The 12,558-nt window shown below is 43.8% G+C and overlaps 1 protein-coding gene across 2 annotated transcripts in view; it reads right to left on the bottom strand.

The window, feature by feature from the left end:
* TMEM65 (transmembrane protein 65) overlaps window positions 1–12,220 on the bottom strand; it is a 30,395-nt gene extending 18,175 nt beyond the window's left edge. The window contains exons 1-2 of one of the 2 annotated variants that reach the window (XM_086465172.1): window positions 11,875–12,220; window positions 8,577–8,816 (exon numbers count right to left, since the gene is read on the bottom strand). In XM_086465172.1, the coding sequence (XP_086321298.1) occupies window positions 8,577–8,816; window positions 11,875–12,220 (586 nt within the window). The remainder of the gene's footprint in view (window positions 1–8,576; window positions 8,817–11,874) is intronic. The other variant, XM_086465173.1, reaches the window with a different exon arrangement.
* Window positions 12,221–12,558: the final 338 nt, after the last annotated feature.

Here is a 12,558-nt window from a genome sequence, read left to right as displayed (position 1 = left end):
TGAGGCACAAAACCCCTCATGGCACTTCCCATGAGAAAACAGAAAAGACAGAACCTTAGGTCAAATACAAAACTGCACCTCGAAGTGATCTAAAGTCGTGCTGCTGCTCCAAGGGGCGATGCGATACTTTTCTTCCCAATCGTGTATTTGGGGCTTCTTCATTCTAGCACTTCTGCTCAGCCAGGGGCACAGCCAGGCCCAGAGAAACACAGCAGTGCCAGCATGGGAAGCAGAAACTGGACTTTCACACCCCGAGGTTTTCAGGGCAGTGGGGAAGAACAGGACTCCCTTTGCAACAAGGCGGGTGAGGCCAACAGTAAACCCACACCCATGCAGGCACGGCACACCTACTACACGTCAGCTCATCTGTGCACACTCTTATCCCACAGCAGGGAAGCCTTCTGAAAGTTTTTCCTCCATGGCTGGGAAAGAATAATTAAAGTGAGCATTTGTTTGTTTTGTTTTGTTTTTTTTCAAGCTGAGGTTTTAACACAAGGTCAGCCATATTAGCATCCAGCTACAAAACCTGAAATAAGTATGCTAACAAGGCTGATTCAATAGGTTCCTTCTCTTCAACCCAGAGAAGTAAACCAACAGCAAAAACATTACAAATCCAAAGACTTTTTTTCTTTCTGATAAGCTAAATCAAATAAATGAGTAAACAAGTCACATCTGTTTCCTACTGGAAGCAGTCATCTTCGGCATGGGCCATTTGTGCTGTATCAGAACCATAATGGCACCTTCGTTATGTTCCTTCTGTTCAGGGAGAGGGACACAGAATCACAAGAAGTCTGTCCAACATTTTCAAGAGGAAAAGGTCACCAGGCTTACTATTTATAGCAGCACTGACATTTTTGCATCTACCTATTTACTTTGCTTTATTTACTTTAGTCCGTGAAATAATATAAATAGGCAATAGGAAAACTGGGGGCAGGGGGAATTTCAAGCTGCTCTCCCATCTAATTTCTCTGGCAAAAATCGTTATTCAGCAAGATAGCCATGGATCCAGCAGCCAATTCTTACATCTCTTCATCTTAAGCAAACCAGTTAATTTTACATTTGTAACATCACATCTTTACTTGTGCTTTATACAAATCAGCCTGTTGCCAGGAATTAATGAAGCAAAGAAACAGCTGCATTGAAAGGATATTTGCAATCTGAAAATACAAGTCGATGGTATTTAAAAGAGCAGCTGGCTAAAGAAACCAGTTTGTTCCACGCACATTTCTCTCCAGTCTTCCATGAAACCCAGTAAAGCCACTGAAACACAATTTCCACCCATTCAGATTGCTATGAAAGATGGGATAATATCCTAATGGAGACTGAGGATTCACACTGTTAGTGCAAGATGAATTACAGCAAACTGGCCAGCAGCAAGGGAAGGATCACTGCGTAGAGTCAAAAGCTATCAAGAGAAAATAATTGAAAGCCATGAACTAAAGTTATTTTAACAGCACAATAACCAGAAACAGATGACATCTAAAAGAAAAATGCAGCAGGTCAAAATGCAACAATTACCTGTTGGTTCACAGCAAGTATTTGGGCCTGAAGAAAATACCAGAGCTTTGTGGCAACATTAACACATACCAAAGCAGACAGCCCTCTGTCTGTGGCACGGACAAGAATCACACATCGTGTCTCCTCCTAACCCTGCCTGAAGGCTTCCCAGAAAGTTCTGAAGAACTGCTGGTGTCCACCCAACAGGCCCCAGACTATCTCGGAGAAGTGCACTTTGGGAACCCAAGCCTGGGCCACCACTGAAATTCATGTCTCTGGCTCCTCTCAGTTCAAGTTGGCCTCACTGTAGAAGCCTTTTCCTCTCAAACTTCTCCATTCTTTTTGAAATGAAAAAGATTTTTCACAGCTGCGTCCTTCCCCCAGGTCATGCAGGAGCCTTTCACCAGGATCACTGCCAAAGAGTAAGGCAAGTTTTAATTCTGGAAATGCCTATGCTCCTATCTGACATACTAAAAGCTACAAAATATTTATTTAGCAAGAATGTTGAGGAAAGCCTTTATCTCTGGGTACAAGCAGTAGGGCAGAATGTGTAAGTTAAAAAATGATCTGTTGGAATTTGCTAAAAGCTAAAGCATCCCAGTTTGTCAAAATTAAATTTAAAAAGACCTCAAAGAACACCCAAAAAGCAACGAGCATGATGAGCCTATCACATACAAATGGAAACTGGCAAATGACGCAGCAAAAGTAGTATAGCAAGTGGCAAGTATCAGTATGTACTGTGGCTGCTAGGGTAGATATTTTACTAATAATTAACATACAAATATTTAAGAATCTGAAGTAAATGAACATCAGAAAAACCAGCTGTGATTTTATGTCCCATAGTTTGGAGTGAAATATGTGTTCTGCTGGGTTAGAAACGGTATTTTGTGGGCTTTGTCTTAAAATGCTCACCGTGTTTCAGAGGAAGCAAGGGTTTTGTTTCAGACACCGGTTAGTCACATCTCAAAAATTCCAAGGGGTTTGTTCAATAATAAAAGAAGTTCTCACACACAGCAACAAAACAGAAACACGAACGTATGCCTTCAGGCTTTTGAAGTAACACCAGGCTAATTTGAGAAAGAAAAAAAGGAGGGGGGCACAAGACAGCTCACACACCCAAGTCTAGCTTTCCCCAATATGAGCCGCTTCTTGTAAAAAAAATAAACACCAGAGAGATCCATGACAGCTTCCCTAAATACTCTGTTTGCATGATATACTTATCTCATTTTTCCATTTACTTTTTCTTTCTATGAAAGATTTTCTCCCAGAGACACCAGCTGCTTCTGTAGTTCCGTATTTGGACTGATTAAATAATAAACAAGGCTGACTAAAGCTAAGAGTTTTCAGTTGAATGAGTAAGCTTTAAATAATTTCTTTCTTAAGAGAAACCGGTAGACTTCATTTTCTTTTAATTTCAACTATACACTGAAACAGTACCTCTCTGTTCACAAAATAAACACGATCCGTTTCATCCATGCCTATTACAGGCAGATCTAATTGCTTCTACTCTATCACTCTGAAAGGTTTAAGTTGCATTGTAAGTAAAAGTCACATTTCAGGTGATCTTCCCTAAAAAGACTCACATCAAAAGCGCCCCTTGTACCAGACAAGATAGCTAAAAGGAAAGTGTCTCCTGATAACTATAAAATGTATTATTTTACAAGACCCATACAGTTGAAGAACAATGGCTCAAGGTTTAGATTTTTTTTTTAATTTGCAATTTAAAAGATGTTCATGCATGACAACTATTTTATACACATCACAAACACATGCAAAAAGATGGAGAAGAAATTTTAATTGGAGCAATCTTCTATTTTACCTTTTCTAAAACATTAATTGCAAGGAAGGGCAAAGGCAGTAACTAAATGGTATTTTTTAACAGTGGTATAATTTCTGCATTATGTTTGGATTATGTAATTTAATGCACAGCACTTTCCTAGGAAAAGCCATAAGGTAGATGACACTGAGCTGCTTCAAGTAAATGAAGCTGTTTCACAGTCTGAAATCTCTGGTCAAGTATTACCTAGAAACTAAGGTATAGCTTAGGAATTTCCATAAGATCCAGACTTGAAACACTTCCTCAGTCACATTATGAGCAAGTCCCCAAAGTACTATGGGGATCACTGAAATTCTCCAGACTGAAGGCTTTATATTAATATAAATACACAAACCTGTGTACTGTTATTTCTTGTAGCAATACATGCCAATTGCATCAAAACAAGCAAGCAGAAAGTCTGTCAAAGCAGCATCCTGCTGGCCTTATGCAATGTCACATCTTTAGCAAACACAATTTTTGTTTGGTTTTGTTTTTTACTCTACCAAAAGCACTGGTCGTCTCTGGCGATACTACCTCCTTCGCTGGCTGCTCAAGTGGTACCAGTGGTTTAGGATATCTAGATGCTACAACGAGTTTTCAAAAGGAAGACAGCAATAAGTCATTACTTAAAATCTTCCAATCAATACTGGAATATTTGTCAGCAAGGAAAGAGCCTTCATAAACACCAAGGTGATTGGATTTCTCTAGGTCTTACACTGATTTCACTTTAATGTTTGCAGGCTCCTCTGCAAAAACATATGGCAAAATTTCTGCATTAGCAGAGAACTCAGACTAGAACCCGCTTTAAGTTACATGAGCAAGTAAAATTTCAGAATATGGAAGTAAACCAGACCACAATAGTAAAACCAAGATAAATTTAAGAAAACAGTACCTTGCTGAATCCAGTTCAACGGTAGACAGTTAGTGACATTTGACATTGTCAGATAACAGTTTCACGACAGTTTTACAACAAGTGATCAAGCACCAGTGTTCTTGTTTATGACGTTAAACTTCAGCCTCTTCAACACTTAAGCAATATAAACATGGCCCTGTCCCAAAATACTATCCATATTAGCACAAACAGAATAAGCCTCTCAAACAGGGTTTAAAGCAGAAAAAGAGAACTACAAAATTTATTCAAAGTTAAAATTTTATGAAAATTTTTCTATTTCCACAAGATACTATGTGTGTACTGAGATGACATGACGAAAAATTAAACTTCCCCAAGCTACCTATGTTTGCAGTTGTGTTGTTACTCAAAAAAGGAAGTCCAAATGAATCATATGCATCCAGCTGAAATAAGGCTTAAACTTGAAGGAGCAACGCAATAAAGCCATGCAATGTCTGATCGACTAATGCAACACAGTAAGTGCCAGAATAAACAATGGAAATAAGAGATCTTCTACTGCCCAAGAGTGCATTTTGGAAGTAAGGTTTTGTTCATGTGTTTTTTGCTTTGGAGTTTTAGGATTGGTTGGTTTTCTGGGTTGTTTTTTTTGTGTGTTTTGGGGTTTTTTTTGTTGTTTTGTTTTGTTTTTAACTACACTTTCACTTTTGAAAGCTTTCTTGGGGAATGTGGCATACCACTCAATAGGAATTCAGAAGTACTGAACCTCTTAACTAAGGCATCCCCATGCTGTGCCCAGACCTTCCCATGCACTTTGTCTTTTCTGACAATGGGCATCCACATTCTTGAGACAGGATGTGAGAAAAGAGAATCCAAAAAAAATTAACTAAAGTTCATGATAAGTGAGAATCCCATCTAGGGACAAAAAGGAGGTAGAACTTCCACCTCTAGCTGTTACTGGACAGAGTAGCTGCACGGTTCATTTGATCAGCCAGCCTTATCCCTGGTCACAACATCTACATAACTGCTGTGAGCTGTCAGCAGAGTGAGAACCCAGCTTCCCCCAGGCAGGCTCCATCCCAGCTCCCTGAAGAGAGGAGAAGGCAGAGCCCTGCTCTTCAGCATCGAGGCCTGGGAAAGCCACAGCAGTTTTACTCATTGAGTATTCCAGATACAGAAGCACATGACAGCTAAGGGTCTGAATGCAGCTTACGATCACTCCCTCTCTTCACCAATGCTTAACAAAAACAGTGTCAGAACAACTAGAAAAAGATGTAACTCATACTTCTCACTCTTCCCCCTCCAGCAAAATGGCATCAATTTAAAGTAAATGGCTACAACATTGGCATTAACTGACATTTAGGGCAAGATGACTTTCATAATAGTTTACTTTATCCTGTTTAATAAAACACTTTGCATTACACAGATGACCACCATTTGCAAATAGAACAGTTTCATCTGTCGATGTTAAAGAAAATGATCAGTATAGCCCATGCAGCACCTGACTTTATAAGAGGGCTCCATGATTCATTTTGGGGGGGGGAGGGGGGTGGGGGGGTCAAGGGCGTGGACAGGACAGGGACAGTGAAAAACAGTTTCAGAAACAAAAAGAGAAGTAGCACATGTTTCCACCCAAAACATGATATTCTTTTCCCCACTGAGTATTTCTGACTGAGCAGTCAGCTCAGCAATAGCCCTGGCGGGTGCTGCGACGGCCCAAGCACCCAAAGGGCTGCACGCAGGCAGGCTGGCCACTGTTTGCCATTTTGCCACCTTGACAGGGCCCTTCAAGCTTGTGAATCGGACGCTTGCCAGCAGTCTGCCAGAAGACCTTTTCCTAGAATAGCAATCGAACACTAGAGTTAAAAAAACAATTTCTTGACCTAGGTCACAGCAAGGGAGAGGTAGATGATCTTTCCCTACACACAGGCCTGAGTTCACTTGCATAGGCTGGGCCTGTAGAGGGGAGGGGGAGCAAGAACTGTCCCCCATCAGGTGCCGTCGTACCTGCCACAGCACACCAGCAAGACCATTCATTCCCTCTTCTCCCAGCTCAGCAGGCTGCACGATCCTCACAAGAAACCTCACACCTGCACTGTGAAATCACTCTTCAAACAAGGCAAGTACTTCCAGAAGGATAGAATTATGCTTTGTTGACTTAACACAGATTAAGTTCTAACAAAAAGAGGTACCAAAATCTCAGTGGTTCAAAACCACCATGGCAGATGAACTGGTTTGTTCATATTAGCAAGAAGTGTCTGACTCATGCAACAAAGAGAATCTTTTCCAGAGAGGATCACGTTTGGAGTGTCTAAAACCCTCAGTAAAATCCATTTGTCTTTGATGACATTTGCAGTCTTCTGAATTATCTTTTCTTTTTAAAGTTGTGGAAGTAGAGGCACCTCGGCTCAAACACTCCCTAAGCTATTCCAGTAAACTGGACAGTTCATAAATTTAACACCAGATCATAAGCCAAAGGTGTGTCTTCTGACACCAAAGTAAGATTTCACCCACCAATGGCTAAAAGCTTGCAAATTCCAACAAGGAGATCTTGCCCCAGCTGTCAGCCCTACTGAGCACATGGAGATGGTGCCCTTTACCTGCAGCATTAACTTTTTTTTTTTTTTTAAACAAAGGCAAGATGCAGTAATTTGAAATCATGAACATCTTTCTATCAGAATGCACCAGTTTGGACAGATTATTTATTAAACCATGTACGGTATGACATACCAGTGCCTTCAAAGAGAATCTAGCTAGAGACTGCATTCTCCGAGACCTGCAAATTAAACCAGCAAAACTAGCTATCAAGACTGCATTGCTACGGGTTTCTTTTTTCATGTTTTCTTGTTAATACACAACCTCAACAGGCAGAGAAACAAGCAATTACACTTCAGAAGACCTTTTATTTAGTGATCACATCACAAAAGCCTGCTATTTAAAATATAAAATGCAACCTGGTGCTTTCAAGGAATTGTGTTCAATGCACATACATTATATATTAAAAATTATATACTTATGTATTACACATACACAGAAATATATATTATATATATTTTAATATATATTTACACAAAGATGGGAAGAACAAATTGTTTTCCCATTTTTGCAACAAAAGATGGGAAAATAATGGATTCTCTATCAAGGCCATCCTATTAGTATTATTAATGGAAAATGGTTACATCTGGGCTCAAAAATACTTCAACCCAGCACAGATAAAAACAACAGTACCCTTAGAAGAAATAAAGATGCAGCAGACATGTTAAGTTTAGTATTTCTTACCTAAGCAAGTCAACCCTTTTAGTATTTTTCCTCCTTGTTACTGGGATTGGTGCACTGCTTAGAAATGCTTTCATGAATCATTTCATATCATATGCTGGAAATTAATGGTAGAAAACCTGAAAATAAGCGCCTTAAGAAAGAAGTTACATCTTTGTTCTAACACCAGTCTTTTATAATGGAAAATTGCCATAGAAGGTCAGAGGCATTAGATCATTATCCACATTGCCAGCAAGATTTTTTACACTTTCATCTCCCCCATGCAAGAAAGAAGCAACAGGAAGGAGGATTTGACTGTTGCCAACAAAACTAAGCCTTGATTATGGGGCACCACTTCCACAATCCATTACATTTAAAAGTAATTGGCCTACTTGCTACTTCAGTGTCGCTGTAACCATGAGAAAGAAAAATACAAAATATTTGTATTTAAGTCTGCATGCATTACGTCCATCAGGTGTGGCTGACATGCTTACAAGAAACACAAGCTAAAATTTAAAAACTTTGTTTCAAAACGCTTCCTGGGAAAATGTGAGACCTTATTCACCTTTCCAAGACTGGAAAGGGGGAAAAAAAAAAAAAAAAAGAAAGAAAAAGACTTTAATGAAGAAGGAAAACTAAATCCAGGCAAGAAGGTCTTGCAGCTGTCCTCAAAACGAGCAACTTAGTGACGTTTTGACTAACTTTTAAGATAGTAAGATACAGATTGTAGCCAAAATCAGACAGTTCTCAAAATATCTTCTGAGAGCAATTCCATCAAGATTCACTTTCACAACCTTCCCCCCAGCTTCTCCCATGCAAAATCCATCTATTAATTTCAACTCAAGCTCCCAGCTTCACAGCCATCCTTTTTTCACAAGCTCACAGATAGAGCTCTGTCTTCTGACCAATGCACTAAAACAAACAGAAGAACCTCAGTGTTTGTTAATAAGCTAAACTGTTTAAACCAAGTGCTAGTGCTCGGCATCTGGAAGCTCTGAGAGTCCAGACACAAACACCCAGATGACAAGGTGATGGCAGGAACATATTCACACACCTCTCCCCACCTACTGCTTCTGTGACCAGCGCAAACAGATGTGTCAAGTTTCAAAAACGCTTCAGAGACTCACCTAACTTACAGGTCAACAGCTACGACTCACCTACCTGAGGACCGTCCTTCAGCGTAGCAGCCGCAGCAAAGGATGGGTTTCCCTGTAGCCTCTGCCATTAGCGGAGGCCACAGATAGTGTGTCCTGTCATATTTCGCACTAGGGCAATTAGTTGATGGAACTGCATCCTTCTGGTGGTAGGCCTGGGAATGGGCTGAGGAACAGGCCCCATTTGGTTCTTGATGTGCCCAGGTCTCCCCATATTGCTGACAGCTTCCCCTAGCTGATATGGGGTCTGTTAGGGCACAGAAGAGGTAGTGAAGGAAGAAGGTCAAAACTTAACCCAATAAGGACCGATTTACGGACTAAGACCTCCCTTTCCATATAGAAGTATGAAAAGATCACAGGCACAAAACAAGCTTAAGCACAGCAGCAAAACTGCATAGGCATTTCATGACTGAGGCAAGAGTGATTTTTCTGAACTCAAAACAGGACACAGGAATTTGTACTCAGCAGGTAGACAAGTGAATTTGAAGGCTGCATTTGGATCACTTTCATTGGAAATCAACACAAGATTAAAACTAGCGACCTCATCTGAGGAATCAGCTACTAGTAGCTACAGCATGCTGCCACCGAACGAGAAGACCTAGAAGAAACCCAACATCGCCAAAACCGCTTTATCTTGATTGAACTCACCAGTTGTAAAAATCAAAAGTGATACGAGTAGATTGGAGAAAGTACTTGGAAAGCAGGGCACAAACAGATCTCACCCCCCATCTGCTGCTCACAGTCACAACCAGTGTACCTAGTTACATCATTCTTACACAGTCACCGCTTCAACAGCAGGAAAGAGTAAACATACGAAATATTATCTAACCATAATAAAGCATGTGAAGCACAGAATATCAACTTCTAGCACAGAAATCATATCAATTTCTTTCCAGTGCAGCCCTGCTCACCACTTTGTCTTCTAGCACGCCTTGGCTTTGAGAGTGATAATACACATCCGACAGTCCTCAAGAGCCCAGCTCTGCATTCACTGTCTTTCCTCACCTAAAATCTGAATTCTGTCAGTACCAACCCGCTACAGAAAACAGCTATGGGCAATCCATCCCACCCAAGGACTCCTGGCACTACCATTCCCTTCCTCAGTCCAGAGCAGCTCACACACGTGCACACCAAAGAGGATCCAGTGCTACGGTGGGTGCATCTAAAGAGATGAGGGCTCCTCTTTCACCAGCACTGAGTGATTTGTGTGCCACGTTTCCCCTCTTGTTCACATGACATTAGCTCTCTAGAATTATCAGGTAATGTACACGAGGTAAGCACTATAGTTTTGAGATCATTTTCTTCTCCAATTTTTATTCAACAGACTTACTAGAAGCCCTTCTGGGTTATGATTTTTCTTTTTCCACAACACATGAAGAAATATAATTTCTTAGAGTTAAAAGCTGACAGCTGTTACCATGCTGCAGTCTGGTAAAAAACCCAAACATGAATGGAGCTGGCTACAGGAAAAGGTTACTTTGGAAAAAAAGTCTCATCAAGCTACCAGTTGGGCAGATCAAGACTCTATCTCTAAGGACCAAGGGTCTGGTGGCACTACAACACCTTATGCAGCCCTTATCTGTGAGACTACGAAGCACACAACTGAGGTTTTGATGAAACGATCTCTCCGGCAAGATTAATGCTCACAGTTTCAGGCACAAGTGAATTGCAGTTTCCACTAGTGGAATAAATTTGCAGTTTACTAATAAGGTCCCATGCAGTAAAGTCTCTAAACTCAAACAAATGCTTTTGTTACTCTGCCTTCTAAACCCTGAATCACCAGAAAGTCACAGTATTTTACAGAAACAGACTTTCATATTATACTTAAGAGTAACAAGATATTAAATAGGACCATCTGTTGAATTATCTCTGTATAAACCTTGAGACATTATACCGCAATGCATTTTAAAGTCTCATTTTGGTATCCACCACATGATCCTCCCGGTACACAGAAGCACTGCTAGCAGCCCAGTTTCACCTGCGCAGTAACTGCCGAGATAGAAACTCACACAAAAACCTCGTGGCAAGAACCCTTCAGAAGGGTTTATTTAAGAAGAGTATTAGTTGTTAGTATTCAAGAGTTAGCATCAACTCACAGCTCAAAGCATACTTCCCACTATGTTGGGAAACAAATCCATATGATTCATGCTCTGCAAAACAGCAGCACTGCTCCTAAAACAAAACACTTAACTGAACTACTTTTGCTCTGACTAGAAACACTCGTGTTTATACGTGTGCTATAAACAAACCCAAAGAGGTATCTGAACAGGTTCTGTCTCTTCACAAAAGCAGCATTCCTATGGCTGACCCCTGGACCTGTTCTCTCCCCACCACGAGATTTCTTCCAGTACAGAAGAGACATAAGGCACAGAAATGCCCTTTCCAAGGGCACACTACTATCAAAGTCACAAAGAGGCCTAGATCGAATGCACGCTGATCTCCTCAGCACCTTCTATCATCTCTGTTGCAATAGGGACCGTAAATTACAGCTAAGCATCAGAACCAGAAGCACCGAGGTTGTAATTAAGAGGATTCGGTTTTGTCATGTTTTGATTTGTTAAAGAAAAGTGTCAAGTTGGCAAGAACAGTTGGATCAGCTGAAAAATATCACCGTGAATGATTTTAATTGATGTTGCATAGCACTATATTCAGAGGTACACCCCTAAACCCCCCCGGCACATACACACCTTCCCGCCTAAGAACCAACACTTCCAAGAAGCAATGCCAGCAAGCAGGCAGCTCCGTGTGCAGGGAAGTGTAATTCATGAATGAGCTGAGCTCCCAGAGTAGCAGCAGCCTAGGGTCTCTTAAGAGGTCTGAAATCAATTTACTGCTGTGCTAGTGTCAAGAGATTTTATGAGATACACGTTTTTCTATTCCCGTGCCGAAAAATGGCCACCCACACCTCTCCAAAACTCCTCGTGAGATGATGAGCACACGGAGGACTTGGCACGGTGGGTCGTTTTAAGTTCTGAAGGTGCTGCAGATGCTTCTGGAAACTAAATCTCAGGTTGGGTGCCTCACTTATACCTTGATTACGCTCAAACGCGCCGGCACACGCCTCTCCACGCCTCGTCCTGCTGGAGTTTCCTACTTGCTCGGCCGCCCGAAGGAGTCGCTCGGGCGAAGGCAGGAGGACCCGCCACTCCCAACGCCAAACTTCGGGGCTCAGTCCCCGCACCGGCCCGGCCCTCCCCATCCCCGCCTGCCGCTGCGGGGCCGCCCCCCGCCCTCAGCGCGGAGGGAGGGCGGCGGGTGCCGGCCCTGGGGCCGCCGCGCCGGGCTCGGAGGGAGCCGCCGCTCACCTTGGGCGATGGCGATGGACTCGAAGCGGTGCAGCTCCCGCAGCAGGCAGCTCCGCTCGGTGGAGTGCAGGCTGTAGATGAAGTCGCGGGCTCCCTGCGCCGTGTTCAGCGCCTCCATCGGCTCCTTCTTGGGGTGGGTGCCCAGCGCCCGCCCGGGCGGCGGCGACGACCCCCGCGGGAGGAGCAGCCCCTCGACACCGCTCCGCAGGCTGCCCAAGCGGCGGCGGCAGCAGCAGCGCGGCGGGCCACGCAGCGAGCCCAGGCAGGAGGAGGGTGCGGCGGCGGTAACGGCGGGGCCCCCCGACCGCCCCAGCAGCAGCGCCGCCCGGCCGAGCCACGCCGACATGGGGCAGGGGAAGGGCGCGGCGCTCGGGCCGCTAGAAACGCCCGCCGCGGAGTCCCGGCGCCGCGTTCCCGCGGCTGTTTCACCGAGCCGGGGAATCCGCACCCCTGTTACCGCCCCGCGGCCGCTCCCGCCACCAGCGGCGGCGCCGCCGCGCCCCGCCCCACGCTCCGCTCCGTCCGGGCCGCCTCAGCCGCTGCCGCCCATGGCCCCGCGCCGGCGGCAGGGCGGGGCGGAGGGCGGCCGACCGGGGGGCGGCTCCGCGCAGGCGCGGCGCAGGGCGGGGGCGGGGGCCGGCGCGGCCTCCGGCGCCCCCTCAGGGCCGGGGTCGGCGGTCTGAG

The sequence above is a fragment of the Leptosomus discolor genome, chromosome 5 (assembly GCF_034619465.1).
Source record: "Leptosomus discolor isolate bLepDis1 chromosome 5, bLepDis1.hap2, whole genome shotgun sequence".
NCBI classification, from domain to species: Eukaryota; Metazoa; Chordata; class Aves; order Leptosomiformes; family Leptosomidae; genus Leptosomus; species Leptosomus discolor.
The sequence above is the reverse complement of the archived record's forward strand: the minus strand, read 5'-3'. Positions and strand labels throughout refer to the sequence as shown.